The 23270-nt window shown below is 40.9% G+C and overlaps 2 protein-coding genes across 3 annotated transcripts in view; one reads left to right on the plus strand and one right to left on the minus strand.

Moving 5' to 3' along the window:
- ltk (leukocyte receptor tyrosine kinase) overlaps positions 1-4320 on the plus strand; it is a 67658-nt gene extending 63338 nt beyond the window's left edge. For both annotated transcript variants that reach the window (XM_061794816.1, XM_061794815.1), the window contains 3 exons: positions 931-1065; positions 1153-1243; positions 2184-4320. In XM_061794816.1, coding sequence (XP_061650800.1) covers positions 931-1065; positions 1153-1243; positions 2184-3203 — 1246 coding nt within the window. In that variant the 3' untranslated portion in view covers positions 3204-4320. The remainder of the gene's footprint in view (positions 1-930; positions 1066-1152; positions 1244-2183) is intronic.
- Positions 4321-7505: 3185 nt separating this feature from the next.
- itpka (inositol-trisphosphate 3-kinase A) lies at positions 7506-22189 on the minus strand. Its single transcript, XM_061794818.1, has 7 exons — positions 21615-22189; positions 14245-14341; positions 13938-14151; positions 11809-12013; positions 9911-10012; positions 8995-9066; positions 7506-8361 (listed from the first exon to the last, which is right to left on the minus strand). Exons 1-7 carry the CDS (start codon positions 21858-21860, stop codon positions 8158-8160), a joined length of 1140 nt encoding a protein of 379 aa, XP_061650802.1. The 5' UTR covers positions 21861-22189; the 3' UTR covers positions 7506-8157.
- Between the last annotated feature and the right edge of the window lie 1081 nt (positions 22190-23270).

The following is a 23270-nucleotide window of genomic DNA, read 5'->3' on the forward strand; positions in this document are numbered from 1 at the left end:
GAAATTAATTAATAGCTCCATTGCCATCTAACGTTTATGGTTATTGTTATCATGACAATAAGGCATTTTATAAAACAGCTTTTGTGTTGGATCTCATTAGTCCGCTTTCCGTTGTTGTGGTCTGTGTATTGTATTAGTGTCCATTTCATGCTTGAATGAACAAAGGAGCAAATGAAGAGCTGCAGACAATGTGACTCAGCCTCCACATGACTGCCACAACAAATGAGTGCAGTTTGACGCTATTGTTTAACATTCAGTCCATGTTGAGCTTGGATACACAAAAGCTACATCCTTGAATTTAACTATGAAGTTTTTGGGTTTTTTTTAAAGTTTTTACTAAGTATTTTCTTAGCATGGAAGCATTTCTAAAGGATACGTTGTACTTTTTGGTTCAATTTAAAACAGTTCCCACGTCTTAATGCAGTATATGGGGGGAATAAAAAACGTTTTTTTTTTCAAACATTACTGTATGTTACATGCTTTGGTCAATATTTTGTGAAATGAGTTTTACACCCCTGATCTAGAGTGACTAAAGACAAAGCATTTTCATTCATGGAGGAAACACTTCCATACACCATAGTGCGTGCACAGTATATGGCACATAGACACATCACCAAATCAAGTGCCAAATAGTGTTCCTGCATAATAGTGCTTAACACAGTGTAGTCCAGCCGCAGCTTGAAAATGGCTCTGGATCTGCGCCCTGCCTCGCTGATCATGTCATGGATGGAGAAACTCAGTTTGGGGTGGTTATTATGTAAATCAGGTAGAAGTCTTTTCAGAAATAGGCAGGCAAAAGAATTACAGGGCTTTCAAATTACACACTCGATGTGTTATACAAGCAATTCAAAAGACAATGTTCCCTAACAAGCACCAATTCAATAAAACCTGGAAATGGACTCAAAAGTAGACATGTGTCTCCCCCAACAGGTCCTTTGGAGTACTGCTATGGGAGATCCTCTCTTTGGGCTACATGCCATACCCATGCAAGACCAACCAGGAGGTGCTGGAGTTCGTCACCAGTGGAGGCAGGATGGACCCCCCAGAGGGTTGCCCCGGCCCAGTGTGAGTGCTCACGAAGCAAACTGAGCTCACTAGACAACCTTTCAACCACATTCAAGCTAAACAATTCTTATTTGTGTTTGTGTTTAGCTATCGAATCATGACCCAGTGTTGGCAGCATTGTCCTGAATACCGACCCAACTTCTCCACTATACTTGAGAGAATCAACTACTGCACTCAGGTACCTTTAATATTACATCATCAGGTACACCTGCCCAATACAAGAGCTGTTCATGTTAATGTTTCTTCAAATGTTTATGTACACCACTGCAAAATACAATCACACTGAACAAATGTTCCTGTTTAAAATGATGAGTTTCATATTTTAACTCCTGAAATAAATTACTTTTTTAGGGCATTCAGATTTATTGAGATGCACTTATAGTAAACTTTTTGTTATTCTGGTTCCAGTCGATGGTTTGTTATATTGGCTTAACTGAGAAATGTCCATAAAAGGACAGTAAAGTTCCTATTCGATTGCGTAACCCTGCGGCTTAGGCTACGTTCACACTGCAGGTCGATTCCGATCGGTTTTGCCCAGTGTGACATGTATCTAATGTTTTTCATGTCAATGTGAACAGTGCAATTCCGATTTTTTGTTTGTTTGTTTGTTTGTTTTTTTTCCCCCCATAGCCGACCCAGGCCTCTTTCGTATGTGGATATAAATCGGATATATATCCGACGCAAATGCAATATGGATGCTCACGGCACGCTTATCTGACCTGAACATCATCAAACAAAGACAAATGTCACAGTTGTTCGACACGCCATAAAAGCAAACGGCAGACAAAGGAGCAGAAAACAGTCAGTGGCGGAAAGATGATGTGTGAAGTCATGGACGCATTCGGTCTCCAGTAGAAGTCGCATTTGTTTTTGTAATATAAACGACTACATCAACAGGTTTTCTCCCATAATGAAAAGAACAAATACATTTAGGAAGAAATACGAAGTAGACACACTTTATTTGGTGGACCGGATGGAGTTTGATGGTTTAAGTTGTCGGTATGTTGTGGCCAGTTGGTGTGTAACGTTTTATATTTTGCTGTGTACTTAATGAAATGTCTGTTGCGAGGATACAATCGATTCATCTTTCCACCGTTCTATCTCACTCGTCACATCAGGATCCGGACGTGATCAACACACCTCTCCCAGTCGAATATCGGCCCACCACGGACGACGATAGTGCCGCAGTGATCCGCCCGTCTGACCACAGACCCACCAGCTTCGCTCCTCTCCCCGTCTCCTTGGACACCTCCACCCCCTTGATCCTGGCGCCCCCGGCGCTTCTTCCGCAGCCCGCTAAACCTCATCTTCTCCTTCAAAAAGGCCCACCTGTCCAGCACGAGGCAACGTCAGGCCGCGAGGCGCTCCCAGAGCCCTCCTGGCCCGAGGCAGTCCCGGCTGCCGCCGTGTGCACGGGGGGCCTCTGGGTGCACCCTGAGCCTCCTTTGCATCAACCTTGCTCCAGAAACAACTCTTGCTCGGGAAGCCAACAGCTGACGAACAAAACCAAGAATTTGTGGAACCCGACGTATGGCTCCTGGGTCTTGGAAAGCTTCAAGGGCAAGAAGACCCTGGCTCACACTCAGTCCGTGCCCCTCTCGAGTTCTCCTTCCCCTTCGTGCAACGTGGCCGCCTCAGAATGCAACCGGGCAGGTTGTGAAAACTCCAACTGCTCCCACCTCAAACCCCCCAGCCTCGGTACTTCTGCGTCGCCTCCCTGCCAGGCTCAAGCCGCACTGAGCGTGCCCCACAATAAGGGCCAAAGCGGTGGCGCCCCCTCGAAGGGGGGCATTGACCTGGCAAAGCTGCAGAGTTTTCCCTGTGGAAACGTCAATTACGCCTACGATGAGCAAAGCTACGAGGGAGAGAGCTTGCCCTTGGTGGTCCAGACCAAAGGCCCTGAAGCCATCAAAAACACCAGCTCGGCTCCCAGCATGTCCTCAGGGACTGGCCTGGGGCTGGCGCTGGGTCTCTACGCGTCCTCTTCATCCTCTTCCTGCATGCCCAAGCTGCTGCTCAAGCGCCACGCTAGCTACGGGCACGAGGACGTGAGGAGATGCACCAAAGCTGAGAAGCCCGCACGAGACCGAGACTCCGGCTTCTCTTTGTCCGAGGACCTGAGCGTCACCCCGACCTGAGGACTAAACCTCTGTTAGCTTTTAGGTTTTGAGAGTCAACACAGCAGGTTTTCCTGATGTGAAATAAAGGAGACCATGATAAATCATTACAAAACTTTTCGGGGTTTTTAAATAGTGTGACCCATTCCTTGTTTAGCATAAGTTGTGTATAGTGAACCGCTGCATACTTCCCATTCAGCATTCGTTTATTCACCTATCTGCAGATATTTTTCTTCTGTTATTTGCTCAAAAACTTACCTCTTCACTGTTTTTGTATACAGTTATTGCTTTGGCCTGAGCACAAAAAGAGCGATGTGCAAGTGAGTTGAGGAGTTCTATTTACACCTAAGTAGTCATTTGTCACCATCTTGTGGCATCTATAGGCAAGTACAACAATTTTAAGGGCAGGGAATCAATTACAGGTTTTTACTACTTGTGGCAGGGCTGTACACCTGAAAATGAGATAAGATAATTATGAAATTCAGTGTTCAAATCTCGTCGCTGGCCAGTTTGAAAGTTCTCCAACTGAATTTGAGTGACTTTGGTCCAGAGTTGCCTTTGTAAATCCATGATTACCTGTACAGGCAATGTTTTAAGGTGCATTTCAGTGGCCAAGGGCCGTACTAAATTAAAGAAAACAATTTGACAGAACGGTGGCCTTGTGGTGGGCGTGTCTGCCTCACAGTTCTGAGGTAAAACCCTGAACAGTATAAACCAGTGGTCACGGGCCATTTAGTACCAGGCCGCACAGCTTTTAATGTAAAATTCTTATTCTGATTTTATTTTAATGTTTTATTGTGGGAGAGTCCGCGGTGGAAAAAGGTTGGGGACCACTGGTATAGGATGTCTAGAAAATAGATGGATGGATGCCTTGTGCAGTTAACATAATAATTGAAAACATTTTGAAATTGTAGAAATTATTTATCGTGGTATCGTTTTTTTTTTTTTTTCTTTTTACATCATAGAAACCTGCTCTGTTGACAGCGAAGTGCTGACTTTCTATATCCACTGTGCCAGCTCGGTAGTGAATGATTTGAACTCATGTAATGGTTCTGATGATTAAAATGCTGGAAGGACGCCCTCATACACTCCTCTGCACTGTGATTCAGAGAGCTGGACTCTTTCCTGCTGGAACCTTTTTTTTATTTCTTCCTCTTATAATTTTATTTTTATTTATTTTTTTAACCTCTTCTGTTTGGCTGCTTGGTTATGCAGTGTTGGGGATCTGTATGCCATTTTTTTTTTTTTTTTTTATCGCAGAACAGTTTTGCTGTGCAACAGGGCAATTTGATATTCTTCTGCTGTTGTTTGTTTTAAGATGGTTTATTGAAAATGCAGTTGGACAGAATGATGCATGAGAGGGACAGACAGAAAAAAGAACGGAGCAAAAGCAACAGAGAACAATAACTGTGTATGACAACAACAAGGTTACATTGGAGTTGACTTCATCATGTTCTTCTCATTCCAATGAGACAGTTTCCAAAATCCTGAAATATTTTCCACTTATTTTTGTTTTTTGTTTTTCTGTCTCCTGGAAGGCCTTGGCACTTGCATTTGTGACCAATCATTTGGATGTTGGAGCGCTCAACGTCCAGTTGAAGAATCTCCAAGCATTTTGCTTTGGTGGAATTTTTAATCCACGAAAAGTGACACATTCAAGATTTAAGGCTGACTTTTTGGGTCTCGTTCTGTGGAAATAATGTGAAAAACACCCTACTTAAGAACTACTGAAATGTATTTTTCTATTTATACAGAGCTGGTTTTGAAAGGAGAAAGCATGAGCATTCAGCCACATTTCCTGGCATTGTTGTCATGGCAATGACTTCACTACGATGATGTAGCAGTTTGTACAGCATATATAGCCCTTTCCTTGCTGGATTTTTCGAGGGGTGGGACAAACACGACCTGCTCCGCTCATTAATCTGACCCACTGAGCGTTTATAATATCAGCAATCCTGAAATACAATGGTACCTTGACTTACAAGCCAGTGCTGGCGTATCTGAAGCACCCTCGCACCTCAAATTTTGACTCATAACAAAACGTGAAACTCAGAAAACTCAAAAGTTGGTACATTTCTAGGTTAAAGTGCCACTGTATTTGTTGCATTAATTGCAGGTTTATCTAAAATTGCTAGTTCAAATGTATTCATTTTCTATTCATTTATCTCATTAAATAATCGGTTAATGGATTTACTGTAAATAATCAACATTTTTAAGAATTAGTTGATTATGAATAACTTGAATGAATACTAAAATGTAAAAATGAGAATACATTTGTTTTATTAAAATAAATTAATTTTACATGGACATTTTAACATGTTTTCATTTTATCAAAAAAGTGTTCAAATTGAAAAATTTCAAAAAAATATTTTGTTAAAATAAGCAATTTTACATGTTTTACATCACAACAATGACCTGGCCCATCTGTATGTTTTAAAAATCAAATGTGGCCCTTTAGCACAAGTTTGCCCACCCCTGCTCTAACTTCAATGTCTTGTTTTTTTTTTTTTATTATTTCTTCTTGAAATTAACTTTATACTTATTGACTAAAACAAAAATGTTTATTTGTGAGCTTTAGAAGGGATATGTGCAAGTCAACCTGACTTACTTGGCAAAGCCAGATGAGCTTCTTTTTAAGTCCTTGAGCTAAGCTAAGCTAAGTTAATAACTACACAGAACTCAAGCTAATCTTTCTAAATATGCCTCTCTAGCAAGACAATAAATGTTTAATGAAAAATGACACCACACTTGAAGGAAAGAGACATTTTGTGCTATTTATTTTTTTTTTTTTTTTATTTAAATCTTTGGTGGAGCATGCAGCTGATAAGTTGTTTTAGCTTTAGCATTATGGACTTAAAAATATGGCTGATGACAGCTGTGAAATATTCGCTATTTTTGTACTCACCTCTATACACTGGACTAACATTTGTATTTTTTTTTTTTTTTTTTTTTACTTGTCATAAATGTATATGATATCGCCTTGTATTTGTAGTCAATCACTGCCATTGGATATTATGACACGAGAGTTGTTGTAATAGCCACGTTTACTCAGCAGGGGGAGGTATTCAGTTGTGGCATACCAAACGAGCTGCCTCATTTGTGTGTGTACTTTATTTCACACAAAAAATATAGATACTGTTTATGTATATGTTGAGTAGTTATGATTATTCTTGTGGATTGTTCGTCGGGAATCGATAATCATCTGCATCTGTAAATTGTTTTGTATCTTTACAATATGGGTTGCACTTTTGTTAAGTTGTATGTTAAGTTGATCAACCTTAAGTGGGGTACACACATACCGATTTTTTTAAACGTGAGACCCAACATCACTAGGAAAGAAAATCGGCATGTTACTGCTCTTTTAGTGTGTGGTGTACTAACTCAAGATGACTAACAGCCCGTCAGACACACAACCATATACTGTATCCACCGATAATCGAAAGGCTAACTCCATTTTTGTCTTCTTGCAGGAGCGAGAGATCAAGTTTTATGCCTGCAATAAATGCAAGCTGCAGTTATTACTTATTATGAAAATGTTACAGAAACTTTGGGTTTCCTCAGATTTTTGTTCATCCAAATACCTGTCAAATCCATAAACATTTCATGAAAGGTAATAAATAACTATCAGGTATACTAATATGTAGATCCACTCAAGCTAAAGTACTACTTTATCCATGTCTGAACCTCCTGGGATGTTTTTGCACGAGGTGAAGCCTGGTTTCAGGAGTGCTAGCTTGGAAATGGGAGTTGGCCCACTTCTTGCACTGATTAGACAGTAAAAGTGCTGAGTCAAATTATGATGGATTTATACCTGTGTTCATCTTAAAGATATAATATAAACTAGGCTGGGCTAAATGGAGTTCGCCAACTTTAGTCTCAGTGACTTAATTAGTACTGGAAGGAAACTGGAAGAAGCGAGCCTAACAATTATCTTACTTAGTCACTGCATCGAGGTTGTAAACTGTTCTTGTCATTTTCATTGGGAATGGCTTGTGAGACATTTTATACAAACACGTCACACGACGAGTTGTTCAATTAGCGAGCCTCCTAATTGGCTATTGTTCCCTTTCACGTCACAATCACAAAGTCCGTGACTCGGTAAAACTCGGTCCCCTTAACATTGTCTAACACTGTTTATATATTTTATTTCCAATTGAGCTGTCATATTTGCTGAGTGTGAACTCTATGCAATGTACCTGTCTTTCACACATCTAATCAAAATGTGCCCAAATAAACGTATAACAACCTTATTAGTATGTATTTGTTGCGTGTAATAACTCGTTTTTTACACCCAGAGGCTGAAAATAAAGGCGACTAAACCTGTCAGGATGCCACAATAGTGTTTTACTGTTCAAAGGTAAAAATCAACAGCATTTCCCTTTATACTGTAGTTACACAAACATTTGTCTGAGCCATTCTAACATGGTAGGGGGTGCGGGGAGGTCATGACCCCCCCACCCCCTCCGGTGGATGCCACTGCACCTCTGTAAAAACAAAGTGTCGTGGTCACGTGTTGCTCATATTAGTAGATGATTCCTTCATATTTTAAAATGAACAGCAAACGTTTGTACTTTTCATATGTTATGAAAGGCTGAACTGAAAGTGTCACATTGTTTGCTCAGTAAATTGTTCTCAGTAACCTTCATGACAGTTTACATAAACGGGTCAATTAGATGAATGTAAAAGGTCAAGATGACCGTGGGGAATGTTGGTCAACCATACTTGCAAAATTATTGAGACACAATAATCAATTACGCAATCCCCTTAGTTCCCTTAACAGCCCTTTAGGAAAATTGTATACTTCCAACGCTGTATTTTGTCACTGGATGCGTAATGACCAGGTGTCCCAATATTTCTGTCCACACAGTGTGCACTCCTGCTTTCCTCCAAATAAAAACCACTTGTTCCACTTTCATTGCTCATTAAAAGCCTGGCGACCTTTCCCCCACTTGCATGTCCACAGTCCAAGCCAGGCTTATTCACTGCTCACAGCCTCCAGGGTGCGGATGAGGTTTTGCAGGCCCAAAAGGTACCCGTCCTCGCGGTTGCCCTCTCGCCAGGGAACGTCGTGCTTCAACACGTGGCCCTCCGGCAGCGCCGTGCTCTTGCCAAAGTCAATGATCCACACCTGAGCGTTGCAAGTGTGGTCGTGGATGAAAAGCAGAGAACTGCCGATGACCTGGAGGAGGGAAAACGACACCTCTCGGTATCACACAGTGCAGCTCCACAGCACAATAATAAACAGATTGTTAAATGAGTGGTGTAAAACTAAGCGATATACACTGACCCCCACGCAAGAATAGGGACCAAGCCCCATGGGGAAAATTGACTGCCTCCTAAAATGTTAACAACTGCCTAAAGTAATAGTTGAAGCCCTAAATATAACCCAAAACACTTTCATATAATTTCAAACTCATTTTACATCATCACCCTGAAAATTAAGCAATTTACAGAATATTTGAATCTAAAAAAATAAAAAATGCACCAGAAGTACAAAGATGCTGGCGTGTAGGGTGGCGCTTCGCAGCCCGTACAAATACCAAAGGAAGGTAGTTTCACGTTTATGACCTACAAATGTTTTTTCATACAAATATTTACTGTAATTATGACTTCACTACTGCGTTGGCGTAGGTTTATTAACGACTATGGCACTTGTTCCCGCCTTTGTGCAAATTCGGGTCACGCCGCTGCCGTAGGAAAAGAGCTTTGCTGTAAACTGCTCTTGTATTGCATCTTATTAGATTGTGCCAGTCATCATGTAAACCAGGAGGGGGAAAATGTTTGTGCTCATCATCGTCTTCATCATCATCACCTCATGCTGCTTGAAGAACTGTGACTTTTTCAGCGCCTGTTGGATCTCCATCAGTCTGCTCAGGTAGGACTTCTGTGTTGAAAAGAAATCCAGATATGCACATAATGAGTCCACAAAATGTATTTAACTTAATGAACAAATCTGTGTTTTTGTGACCGTGGTCTTTATATTTGTGAAGGTTGAGGCTGAAACAAATGAACCGCCACTACATTTTTCCCTATGGGAAAATTATTTTGAAATGAGAACAACTTGGAAGTAAATCAGTGTTACAGTTGTGTTGGATTTTGGAGCGTCAACGGTAATTAGATATTATATATCGCTGTATCTGATAAAACAGAAGCAGATGTGGACACCATCTATATTTGCTTTGTGCTTGGAATCCTTCGGGGGTTTTGCTCACGCAGTTCAAACAGCATGACTTGGCTTCATTTATTTAACTTTCTTCCACAGCCTGACAGATGTTTGCAGATGTGCAACCACATCCTGCAGATATACACACACTCACCACCCACAACATTACGTACACTTGAAAAACTTAAATGAGCTCCAATACATTAAGCTCTTTAACACTAATTATGTGTTCCACCTGTAGCTACGTTTGACTTTCATACAGAAATATACCAGGATCACGGACTTCACCCAAATGGAGTCAAATTGTACTTCAAAAAAGATAAAAACTTGAAAAGTTAAAAATCCTCTTATTGCCTGGTTATCTTTTAAGTATATGCTGCAAGATGTTTTCTTCTCACTGCAGTTACATTTTACTACTGTAAATTCCCATTTTCTTTAGCATTTGTCAAGCGTCCTACTTTCCAGCAAGCATAAAAGCCTGCAGGTTTGCCTTGTATGTGTTCGTCATTCCGTGCAAGATTCTGATGTTGTCATCTTTGTTTGCAGTTGTGCGGCTGCCACATACTATAATGTTGACGTTGCCTCCGACAAAGTCCTTGAACAACTCCATGACCTCCTGCTCCGACCTGGTTTTTTTGAAGTCGGTCCGACATGTGCCGTCACATTTCTGAACACAAGAACGGGACACAATAAGGTCAGGATGAACACGATCATGTCAAGCAAACTTGAAACTTTGTTTGGCTTGACCTAAGAGAAACACAAAAACACTTTTTCTGATAACTTAATAATATGATGGTGTATTGACAAATTGATTACAGATTTGGAAAGCCTGCATCAAACCTTTTCATATGAGGTATGACACAATGAGCTTTGTTAATAGATTTTTGACACAGTTGAACTCAAGGCTCTCACTTTGAAAGTAAAGCAGTGGTGGGAAGTAACGAAGTGCAAATACTTCATTGCTGTACTTAAGTTGATTCTCAAGTATCTGTGCTTTACTTGAGTATTTATTTTACTGATGGCTTTTTACTTCTGGTGCCTACATTTGAAAACATATCTGTACTTTTCACTCCTTACTTTTTCAAAATTGGCTTTTTTTAAAAAACTATTTTTTTTTAAACTCGAGTCATGATCTTGAGGTCTTATAAGGAGGAAAAAACGGACAGTGGGGATGTGGAGTAACATGAGCCAAAGCGACTTAACGACGATGCCAAAAGATTTGGAGAAGAAAGCTCTTTCCCATCCGTTGCCTTATTTAAGAGAATTGTTTGATATCGGCTTATAAAATTATTTCTGGTGAATGTCTTGTGCTAACCTAAAAACCACCAACTTCTGGCGTACAAAAATTGTCCGTCTAATGTGATGTAATTTTTTTCAGTTGTTATTATTAGCTAAATTAGCTTTTTTGTTGTTGTTGTTGTTGCAGTGGAACCGCGGTTTACAAATTTTATCTGTTCTGTGACTCCGTTCGTGAACCCAAATTTTTCCAAACTGAGGTAATGTTTCCATTGAAATGAATGGAAATACCATTAATCCATTGCAGCCCTAGAACAAAGTTATACTTTGCTGTGTGGTAAAAAAAAAAAAATATTGTAAAATATAGATATAAGTCAAAACAAACTTTATTATGGGGACATAACATGGTGCGTTCCCTCGCAAATCACCTTTCAACATCTTGCCTTGTCACATTCTGTATGACTTAGGAACCGCATCGCTCGCAGTTTCCACAGCGAATGTAAACAACACCGTGTAGCAGCAAGGGGAGGGGAATTACAGGGTAACATTAGACCACAAAGCCTCGCTAACACTATCACCAGCGAGCTCTCATACTGTGGTCGAAGGTGGAACCCGGGCACACTTTTACTTCTCTCAGTGCGGGGTCACACTCGCTGGCTGGGACCGGTGCTTCCTTCTTGGAGTGAAAGTTTTTCATAATATCGAGCAAAACAAAATGAAGATACCTGCAATGTGATGTTTACGTTATGTGCGAAAAACAACAGCCTTCCACAGCCATGCCAAGACTGTTTGTAAAGCAAAAATAGCATGTGAACCGAGGTAATTTTCCTTGAAAAATTAAGTTTGTAATCCGAAATGTTCGTGAACTGTGTTGTTTACAAATCAAGGTTCAACTGTACTCTGTTAACAATGTTAGCGAAGCTTTGGGAGCACTTTGTTTTGATAGCATAAAAGTTGAGCCAATGCTAGCTAGCGCTTAAAAGCAACATGTGACATGTAACGTGACATGTAATTCAACCCCCCTGTCTTCTCGGTATATTTCAGAGTCTGTGCTTTGTTACTTTTCAGTTTGAGAGTTAAATCAGTACTTCTACTACTTCCCAGAGTCATTTTTTAAACAAGTACTTCTACCTAAATACAGGGTGAGTACTTTTAGCACCTCTGAATTCAAGGTTAATTATGTCAATGTGTTTTAAGAGGGACTATATTGTGGCCCTCTGTCTGTACCTTGATGCCGTCTATCCTGAAGCCCATGGTGTTGCTGGAGCTGAGGCTTTCCCTCCACTGCATGTAGCGAGGTTTTGTGACGGCACATTGAGAGTGTTCCTGGGCGGTCGGGCCTTCGCTGTCCACTTCCACCATCTTCTTGTACAGGTCCTCCCTCGGCTTGGGCCGCTCCCGTGCTCGAACCAGTTCTTCCTCCAAGTAAGTTCTGCAGACAGGAGGAGTATGTTTACATGCCGTCGGCAGTTTTTTTTTTTTTTTTTTTTTAAAAAGGGGCAACAGTCCAAAATGGCAGAGGCTGTTTACATTCAGGGCGTGCATTACTTTCACTCCCTGTGTTATTGACAAGACTAGTGATGCTTTGTTACATTGGCACATTGACAGTGTTTTCACACTCGATAGCTATAAACAAGCGCATGTGACTTTTCAGTTTCAGTTTTTGAGCTCCACTTCCTCTTCTCTGCAGAGGGGAGCAGAGACGAAACTCCAGCGAGTATTGTTCAGCAGAGAGCGTTTGTGCAAGTGAGCAGTTTTTAAAGTATGCGGTTAACAAACAAAGGGGAGTCTCCAGGGACACCCCGAGTTTGTGAATATAATGCAAGCATGCCATCATACAGCTAGTGTGTGGACAGGAACCTTGTTCATGAAGTGTTTTCTGTAAGAAAAGGGAAGTAGAGAGGCCAATCTGTTTGTGCGTATTTACGTGTATGTGTACATGATGCTGTGGCAGGCCAGGAAGTCAAGCATAAAGTGTGCACTTATAACAGGTGTTCCCTTAAAGAGCACTCAACTTTAAGCAATAAATACTATCGCTAGTCTCTACATCTCATTTAAAGCAACAACAGTGTACCTAACAATCTGAACTTCCAAAGTATGATGGATTTTTGGCAGCACGTCTGCCTCACAGTTCAAGTCTAAGCTGTGGTCCTCCTGTGTGGAGTTTTCATGTTCTCCCCGTGCTTGTGTGGGTTTTCGGCGGGTACTCTGGTTTCCTCCCGCATTCTAAAAACATGCAGGTTAAATGAAGACTTTAAATTGTCCATAGGAGTGAATGTGAGTGTGAATGGTTGTTTATTTTTCCCAGTCCAGGGTTTTGCCTGCTTCTTGCCCAAAATCACTTGAGAGGTGCTTCAGCTCACACGCAATCCTAATGAACACAAGCAGTATAGAAAATGGAAGGATGGCTGGATGGTGGATTTTAAGAAACCTTGTATCAGTGGACGACTGGTCAGAGCGTCTGCCTCACAGTTCTGAGGGCCGGGGTTCAATCCCCGGCCCCACCCGTGTGGAGTTTGCATGTTCTCCCCGTGCCTACGTGGGTTTTCTCCGGGTTTCTCCGGTTTCCTCCCACATCCCCAAAACATGCATGGTAGGTTAATTGACAACTCTAAATTGCCCGTAGATGTGAATGTAAGTGCGAATGGTTGTTTGTTTGTATGTGCCCTGCGATTGGCTGGCAACCAGTTCAGGGTGTACCCCTCCTCCTGTCCGATGATAGCTGGGATAGGCTCCAGCACGCCCGCGACCCGAGTGAGGAGAAGCGGCTCAGAAAATGGATGGATGGATGTATCAATGACTTTAGTGGCCTATAATAGTGGACCAGCCAGGCTACAGCTCCTATTAGCACTAGGATACATGAGTGTTCAAGCTGGACAACCACATCTGACTGTAAGTCAATAGAATTACATGATTTCTCCCAATTGTAGTCGAAAAATACTTGAAATATAACAAAACACCGGGGTTCTTTGGTTTAACAGGGGTTCGACGTTGAGGTTACGAACGGCACGCAATGATCTACTGTACGATGCGTCGTCACACGGCACAAGACGGCACGCTCAGTTACCACTAAACTGTTTTTCCTTTGATTGTTTTATATTTAAGTTTTTCGAATAAATATTTACTGTAATTAAGGCTATACTACTGTGTTTTGGAGGATATTGACTTTGCACAAATTCGGGTTACCGTAGGAGCAGAAGACCATTGTAAACTGATGACCTCCTACACATATTAGCATGAACTATTAGTATAAACATGCTTTGATAAAATGTCAATCTTAAATGAGAAAATAACTGTCCCTTTAGACATTTCTCACTTATAGGAAAATAACCAATACATTGCAAAGCAAAGCCTACCTCACTCCCATCTTGCAGTCCATGACATTTGGAAGGTCAAAGGCTGCCAGCAGGTCAGCCATGTGGATGAAAGACTCCCCGTCTCTCTCCACCACGCCATGGTATACAGGCACGAACGGCAACAGCGCGTCACCTCTCAGCCTCTCAAAACACTGCACCTCATTTTCGGAAAATTTCTTCAGAATGCTGCCCTCGTCTGCCGATTTAAAGTTGCCTGAGATAACACGTTAAGCCTTCACTCAGCCTGGTTTTATGATTATGAAGTAAACTGATGGGGGGGGGGGAATTTCAGGTGGGCCAACCTTACCTTTATGACCAGCGAGCTGCACCCAGTTTAGCTTTCTTCTCTGGACGGTGCTGAATGGCCAGTGGACAATGGTCTTCAACTTCCACCATGTCTTGGTCTGATGAACACATGCATGATTACAAAAAAAGATGTCATGTCATCAAAATATCTAAATTCTTTCTTTTCCTTTTTTTTTGAAGGCAAAGGACATTTCCAAACCACAACATGGATGGATGGATGGTTTATCCTCAGTTCAGATTTGGGTTTTGCCTGTGAAGACTACATTTCCAAGTATGCTATAGTTAGAGGTGTAAACAACATGAAAACCAGACAGCTGTGTAACCAGACAGCCAAACAATTGTGAGGCTGAGAGATTATGAAGAAAAATATATCAGAATCATGGCAAACATTGCGCGTACCCAATTCAACCATTGAGAATGTACTGAAGAAGAAACCTCAAAAATTGTGTATTAGATGCAGATGTAAATACCTGGAAATAGAAGCTGAGCTGGTGCTCTCTTCTCTCATTCATATGCTAATGTCAAACCTAAAAGCTTTTCAGTCTACATCCAAAATAAAGGAATTGGCCTAATTGTTCCAATAGTGGGGTCATTTGCATCATTTTAACACATATAAAAAAATATTTCATAAGCGCATTATTCAATGCGCTTTTTTATTTCCCCGCCATAAAAGCGGAAAAAGCTGAAATCTGATATATACATTAAAACAGTGACATTATCACACTTCTATAAAACATGACAAACACACTGTGGTAGATAAGGTCATATGCACTTTTGACATGTTGTCTTTCTCTATTGACATATTGGGGAGGTCATGTTATTCTACATGAAGTGATGGCAACAGGAAATGAAACAGGGACTTTTGTCTTACACTAATTACTTGTCGAGTAATTCATATGCAAAATGTTTCAATAATACAAGGAATTAAGGGCTAACATGCATTTTTTTGGCTTCCTCCCACATTCCAAAAAAACATTGCATGTCAGGTTCATTGAAGACTCTAAATTGCCCATAGGTGTGAAAGTGAGTGTGATTGGTTGTTTGGTTGTTTCTCAGTATGTGCCCTGTGATTAACTGGCAACCAGTCCAGGGTGTATCCTGCCTTACCAACTTGCGCATTGCAAATGTAATGAAAAAAGCCAAAAGATGGGGCTGCACTGTGGATTTCTGTGCAATTGTAACTCCACAAGGTAGAGCAACTACTGTACACTCAAAACACAATTTGATGTACTTATTTATTTGTAATTTGACATTTTGTTTTCACCAACTTGCACATTGGAATTGGATGACGAAAGCCAAAAGATTTCCATGCGATACACTACAACCATGCGATAATTCTACGACATGTTGGTAAATATGGTGTGCTCGGCATGTTTTTCAGTCAGCACTGCAGTCCTCTTTGTGTTTGGCCAGAGATTCCTGGCGTGTGGGACAACAAGTTTGACAAAGCAAAGCTGATCCAAGCGGTTGCCCATGGCAATACTGCCAGCACAGGCTGCAGAGGCTCTCACTTCCAAGGAGAGAAGTGAACAGCCAGGTACTAGACAGACACACAGACACACTCTATGACTAATACCTGGCATATCAAAGTGTGCTGGCACGTTTGAGGAGGTAATACAAACTCATTAGCATGTTAGCAGTAGAAATGACGAGTCTCTTCTGATTGCTGAACTTGTGAAATACTGCAGCTTAATAGTGATGTGTATGTAATATTCACTTCCTGTAGTGGTGCCTTGTTAAATGTCAACGCTCATTTGCTTTATGGGGGGGCATTATTACACAATGTTATGTTAGTGTTCTCTTGTGCGAATTTGTGTGGGTGGAGAAGGCCACTGAATAGATCCGCTGATCCACACAATTCCCTTTGAAGCGATATTTCTATAGAATTTTGAGGAATGTTGGATGGTAGTAACGTGTGAATGTCATTTGTATTGACTATGTTTAAGAGAAAATGACAAGTGTAGACCTTTTTATGGAGAAGCGAGGAGAATGAGTGCAAGGGTAAAGTCTAGTGGTGACAGTGTTGACATAGAGAAGATGAAACACTGCAGTGTCTATTAGCACACTCTACCTCACAATTCTCTGAGTCTGAACTACTATTATGAGAGAAATCCTAACTCTTCATAGCAAATATTGTCTGACTAAGATGCGTCTACAAATAATTGTTCTTCGACCAAGAACGTTAACATAAACACACTTCCACCCTCGGCTTCTGTTAACTTGAGGCCACGCCCTCAACACCTGTAGCATGTGTGCCTAAGGAGGGGAGCAATTAAGGAACATTTAAACTTCAAAAGGCTGATGATATTCTATTAGCGTGGAACCTCTTAGGTCCAACACAATTGCTGGACATTTTTTCTTACCAATAGAAAAACAAAACCAAAAAAAAAAAATATATATATATATAATAGGCTTTACACGATCAGGATTTTTGGGGCTGATCAGCGAGTTTAAAAAAAAAAACGATAACCGATCACCGATCCGATCACAAGATGGAGCTATGTGTCTATTTAAATGACTTGTTCAATTACTGTATATACTTGTGTACTGTATACTGAGTAACTTCAAAAGTATTCTCTAGTCCAGTGATTCCCAACTAGTGTGCCGTGGCACATGAGTGTGCCATAAGCGCTCTTCAGGTGTGCTCTGGGAAATTATCCAATTTTACTTAACTGCTCAAAAAATTATTCATTTACAAGAAATAATGCATCTTTGTTCCTGTATTTATGCCAGTGAGGCATTGTGACAGACAGAACAAATAAATGCTCTTCTATTACATGGCAGGAAGTACATACAGTAATTACTGTGTAACTACATTTTGTGACATTTTTGTTTGTTGGTGTACCATGAGATTTTCCAATTGTAAAATATGTGCCTTCGCTCCATAAAGGTTTGAAATCACTGCTCTAGTGAGGTTATGCATTCTAATCAGTCAGGTAAAACCAACATTACAACATGACAGAAATAATGGGTGCTAACTTAATGTAATTGAAGTACTTTATTGTAATTAAATTACTTCACACACACAAACTTTACAGCATGATTTGACATAACGCCGGCATGTTTATATACAACCGTTAGTGCTAGCACTAGCTTGCTAGACTACATAATGTTTTGTTGCCTGCTTGTGAGCCGTATCGTATTAAAAGTACGTGAACATACCTCAAGCAAGCCTTAAATGAAAGTCCTTTCCCAAGCACCGGTGACCACCACCACACGTTTTTCCCCATTTTGTTCTTATAATCCACGCGTCGCGACGTCGTTCCCATGGTAACGAGTGTATCCGGTCACATTTGAGTTGATAAGATTAAGCCCCGTGGTCGTAAAAGACGGGATGCGAAGATTTTATTGCAGTAATCTGACCAATTTGTCTTGTAGTCTGATCCAGGCATTACATGCTGTTTGTCTCCGACATGTTGTCTGTCCCACACCGCTGACATGTTTTTTTTTAAATAACTTTATTGGCCGTCAGACATTTACAGTAGTATGTCAAGAGACACGCGACAAGACTAAAAATAAACTCGTTTTTGGATTCAAATATCCTGTACATGAAGGCGACGTGGAGTAAATGTCTTTTGCGGAGCAGATCAATGATGTCATTGATTGGATCGGCGAATTATGACATTAAAGCTGACCAGCCGATCAGCATAAAATGCTAATTATCGTCCGATACCGTTCAAGCCGATCAGATCGGTGTAAAGTCCTATATATGTCCTCACCGGGTGTCCCCCCCCCCCCCCGTCCACAAATAAGAGCGCGACTTGACTATGTAACGTTTACTTGTAGTCAAATGTTTAGACCGTTTAACTATTGTTCTGCAGCGGTTCGCACCACGATTCCTCTTGTCCGTTTTGTCCATCCATCTGTCCCCTACAACTCTTTCTGTCCGGCTGCATTTTCAATAAACATCAGAATAATAAAAAAATAAGCAAAGGGAGTATTTCAAACTCCCCTTTTGCAGAGCAAAACTGTTCCAGCACAAAAGGCCTACAAATCAACCAATCCGCATGGCCATGCAGCTGAACGGGAGAAGTAAATAATAAATATACATCAAAGGAGTTGGCAACTCGTATCCTGGCTGGGATAGGCTCGAGCTCACTTGTAACTCTAATGAGGACAAGTGCTCAAGAAAATGTATGGATTGATGGACATTCTTCTTTTTTGTCACAAATGTTACTTTAGCCATACTGAGCAGCCAGGACAGTGTACCACTTTTCTCCATCTAGACCCCTGCAGAAATTAAGCATTTTAGCACCCGCCACACTGATGCAGACTCTGGGGCCTTGCCGAGGGTGCTTCATTCGATTCTAACTTGCCTGGGGTCCACATTTCATCTGTGGAAAGCCTTGAAAGAACATGAGAAACATGAGGTACCACATCAGAGTTTGACAAGCCGGAAGACAACGCTCTGGCTCAGCCGTCGCAGATGTCCTCCTAGACTGTGCAACAATTTAGAAAGACCTGAATATGTAAAAAAATGGCCAAAATCCCCTGGCTCACAACATTTCGGGCAAGCGGGGATCCCCTGGCCATCGGTAAAATAGTGTAAACATGGATTTTGATGCGTATTTGTCCTTAAAATGTCCAAAACAATCAGGGGCATTTGAGTTGAAAGGTTGCATTGTATTTCCAAAAAAAGAAGTTAAAGGACGTGTTTGTATTGTCATGAAGTGGCTTTCTCCTCAAAAGGTGCCCCGAGGTGAACAAAACTTGTTGTTTCAGTTCATGCGCACTGCTCGGCTCGTTAAGGTGATGAAAGCCTTCGCTAAGACCTAATGACATTGTTAGATGATTATCTTTTATAATGGGAAACAGTATCTCCGCCTTTGTCCAATATGTCTATATTATGACGTCAAACAAGACAAAACGTACATAAGCACAGGACGGACAGAGGTCTAGAACCTCAAAATTGTAGAAGTGGTTTATTTCCTGCATGACACCTCTGCTGAAGCGCTCACATTGACATTTTATGGCACTTGGAAATCAAGCAGGCAAACATACTTGTATCACTGTGTAATTGGCCCCTTGTTTATTGTCTGAAAGAGATCCTTCAGGGGGATGTTGTTTGCTTACTGCTATTTATGTGCTTCACTTATTCTGGGGTTAGCCTCACAAATTAAGCCCTCTGTAGTGTGAGTAATCGTAGCAATGACAGCACAGGTCAAGTATCTCAATCAATTCATTAGCACTGTTGCTTTCAGTTGATTAATGCGTGAAATGAAATGAAGATATATCAATCTACATGTGTAAAATGATTCTCGAACAGGAAAATCCCAATGGAACAGTTGGACATGTCAAAGATGGGCAGTCTCCCATCTTTGGAACGCTCTCCCTACTTCTGTGATGCTACTTACTTGGAGATTTAAAAAAAATAATAAAATAAAATAACTCTTCAAGCACCATCTGCTCACCAAAGCATCCATCCATCCATTTTCTGAGCCGCTTCTCCTCACTAGGGTCGCGGGCGTGCTGGAGCCTATCCCAGCTGTCATCGGGCAGGAGGCGGGGTACACCCTGAACTGGTTGCCAGCCAATCGCAGGGCACATAGGAACAAACAACCATTCACACTCACAGTCATGCCTACGGGCAATTTAGAGTCTCCAATTCATGCATGTTTTTTGGGATGTGGGAGGAAACCGGAGTGCCCGGAGAAAACCCACGCAGGCACGGGGAGAACATGCAAACTCCACACAGGCGGGGACGGGGATTGAACCCGGGTCCTCAGAACTGTGAGGCTGACGCTCTAACCAGTCGGCCACCGTGCCCTCACCAAAGCATACATTTAGTAATATGAATACAGACACACAGATACACACACTTACACACACATACACACCTACATATGGAGATGAATTTTATCTGCCCATTCGTGTAATTATTATTTTTTTTAGGCCGTGAAAAAAATGCATATTATTACCATAAAAGTCACTCGCTTCAAACTCAAAGCACGTGGGCTAGACTCGGCCCCCCCAAGTCATTTTATGTGGCCCGCGAAAGCTTGGCTCAATTTTTTGCTGACCTCTGTTCGAAACGAGGCATAAAAATGAACCCTCGCTATTCTAGGGGTTAGCGACCAAGACCCACATAGCAAAAAAATTGGGAATAACATGAACATTTTTGTAATTGCCAATATCAATGGTTTAAACGATACACTAAATGTACCCTAAACTTTGATTCCAAAACACTTTAACGCAGGCCTTGTTCGACTTTACTACCCTTTCAACTTGTTCATGGACATTTTTGGCATTGTCTGTTATTTAAATTGAGATTTTTCATGTTTTTTGCTTCTTTTACAGCATAAAGTTTTTAACTTACGAAAATATCCATTCATTTGTATTTTTTCACCTTTTAAATTCCAGCTTGTTTATGCAATTTGCAGGTTGTAATACACCCTCAAAAAGTGACATTTTCATATGTATATTCTCAGTACCATCATTTTTTCTTATATTGCTAATAGGAAAGTAGATCCGTGGTATTCGCGGACATAGGGACCAAACCCGACCATTAATAGAGAATATTCGCAAATAATTGACGCACCCCTAAAATTGATTACAGTTGCCTGTATTAAGAGTTTAAACTAGGGATGTTCGATACCACTTTTTTTTTTTTTTTTTTTTACCGATACCGGTATGCGTATTCACTCGAGTGCTCACTGATAGATAAAAGTTAAATTAAAACAATGACATATAATTGTGAACAAAGACATTTCTTTCTGTCTGACGTACACGAAGATTCACTGATGTGTCGAACCGCCGCAGGGTAGCGCTGAGAACTTGCTAGGAGTCAATGTCAGTTTTTTTTTTTTGTCTTAAGTGTCGGAGGCTGGTATCGCCAGCCTTCACGAATACACGAATCGTCCTGATATCGATACCTGGTGTCTATACTCGCTCATCCCTAGTTTAAACTAGTGCTGCACCCTGATGATGATGATGATGATGATGATGAATTACAGTAGCGGTGTAAAGCAAATCAATATTAACAAAGTGGACAAAGTGGCCAGTATAGGGCACAAGGGGTTAATAACATTTCAAGCCAAATGCAAGGGCTATTATGTAATATGATTAATCGTTCCAAAGGAGAACATATTTGGCATGTAACTGGCTTGCGCACTAGCCGCACCACACCTAGTAAGTGAACAAATACAGTGCAGCTCAGCTTCTAGCTGTAGTAGACGTCATGGTACATGTACAAATGCAATTTTATGAGCATTTAACCAGACAGATAAAGCTTAGGTAATAAACAAATGTAATTATTAGTTTTGTTTTTAACATAATAATTCACACTGATCAAACTGTTTTCTTTTTCCATTTCCTAAAAAGAAGGCAAACTATTTGCACTTTACTAAGAAGAATCCATAATGGTGGACTCACCTCTCCAGTGTCCACCAGGGGCTCCAGAGTGATGATGCCTTTACTTTTGTTCTCGTTGTCGCTAAGCAGGTCATCCTCTGATTCCACTGCAGAGGAGCCGGTGGAGGAGACCGAGGAGGTGGATAGCTTTCTACGCAGGCTGCCGTCCACCTTCTCGGCTTCCACCCAGTCCTGCTGCTGCATCTCCCGCGATAAGCCGCCCCCATCCGGGGTGATGGTCACCTGCGGTACCCGGGGTGCGTCCATCACAGTTCCGGATGCGCTCGCCGGTTCGATTCGCGAGACCCACTGTGGGAGTTCATCGCAACTCTGTGGGAATCACTTGTCAAAAAAGTCAGCCCGAAGTCATGGGAGTTCCTGCGCTCTTTTGGGTGGCGTTGAACGCGTCGTGACGGAGCACGACAATAACCAGCTCGAGGCTCGTGTTGCCTTCAGGAGCTTCGGGCTTGTGCGAAGACTTCCAATATTCGAACGGTCCACACAACTTCCTCGTTGCTTCCGAGCAAGCATCCCCGCCACTGAGCCGTTTGCTCACTGTGCTGGTGCACGACGCGCGTTCTTGTGGTTCACGCCTGCGCACTCAGTCCACTGACTGTGTGCAGTCGGGGTGAGCGAACCTCGGTGCTCAAAGGTCGCATATCATTTTGAAAACGGGTAGATGGGCCAGGCACTGGCCATTCGTAGATGAAAGACAAAAATGTATGGTTAAATGTGTATGTAAACAGATATTTGAATCATAAAATTATTATTAGCATTTGTTTTGTTATAATTAATTCATGACTAATTTGCCAATTATTTAATAGAAACGCATACAAAATTATTTTTTATTTACAGTATTATTTTATATTTTACTGATTACAATAACTTCATTTACCAAAACAAATGAATATAAATAAATAAAAAGAATGTTAAAAGTATAAAAGAACAAAACGAATATATTCATGTAAAATACGTTTTATAGTTTTAGTTAGTAGTTATAATCGTAACAATATAATAGAACATAAAATAATAGTTTTGTTGTAAGATGATTTATTCTCGTTTTTGTTATTATTAATAATTAATTTAATTATAATTAATTGAACAATTGTTTAATAAAATTAAAACAAAATGTTAAAGGTATATATATATAATTGTTCATTGGTTTAAATATTTTATATTATTATTATTTTTAGATGATGAATTCACTTTTTTTTTTATTAAATACATTTTTTAACAAACAATTTTTTTGGGGGGGGGGGCTAAATTAATGCAACAAATATCACATGACTCTCAGGGGTGTCAGACCCCATTGTTGTTACAGTTTTCCTCAGAGGGCTGGTATGACTGAAAACATATACAATGTTTAATCACCTCATCATATTATTACATATACAAAACAAATTGATGGATAACTAGTTTTTTAAATCAGAAGTCGAGGATAATCGCTTTTTTAACTATTGGGTTTGGTAACAAAAAAATACTTACACCTCAACGTTATCATTTATTACATATGACAATTTTAAATGTTTGTAGATTTTAGCCAGAATCATGGAAGTTGACGCACATGATTCCCTTTCAACGGCCACATACTATGTGTGGCGCCCGGCCTTGAGTTTGACACCAATCATGTAAATGCTCGGTTGTGGGCTGGATCAAAGTTCGGAGCAGGCCGACTGT

Source organism: Phyllopteryx taeniolatus, chromosome 13 (genome assembly GCF_024500385.1).
Source record: "Phyllopteryx taeniolatus isolate TA_2022b chromosome 13, UOR_Ptae_1.2, whole genome shotgun sequence".
In the NCBI taxonomy this organism is placed as follows: Eukaryota; Metazoa; Chordata; class Actinopteri; order Syngnathiformes; family Syngnathidae; genus Phyllopteryx; species Phyllopteryx taeniolatus.

Excerpts from the sequence above, each read along its gene's own strand:
- itpka (XM_061794818.1), bottom strand. The coding sequence starts at position 21,860 with ATGGACGCACCCCGGGTACCGCAGGTGACCATCACCCCGGATGGGGGC. Across the intron at positions 12,014-13,937 it reads GACTGCAAGATGGGAGTGAG|AACTTACTTGGAGGAAGAAC; the intron begins GTAGGCTTTGCT and ends TCCTGTCTGCAG. Across the intron at positions 10,013-11,808 it reads TCAGGATAGACGGCATCAAG|AAATGTGACGGCACATGTCG; the intron begins GTACAGACAGAG and ends TCTTGTGTTCAG.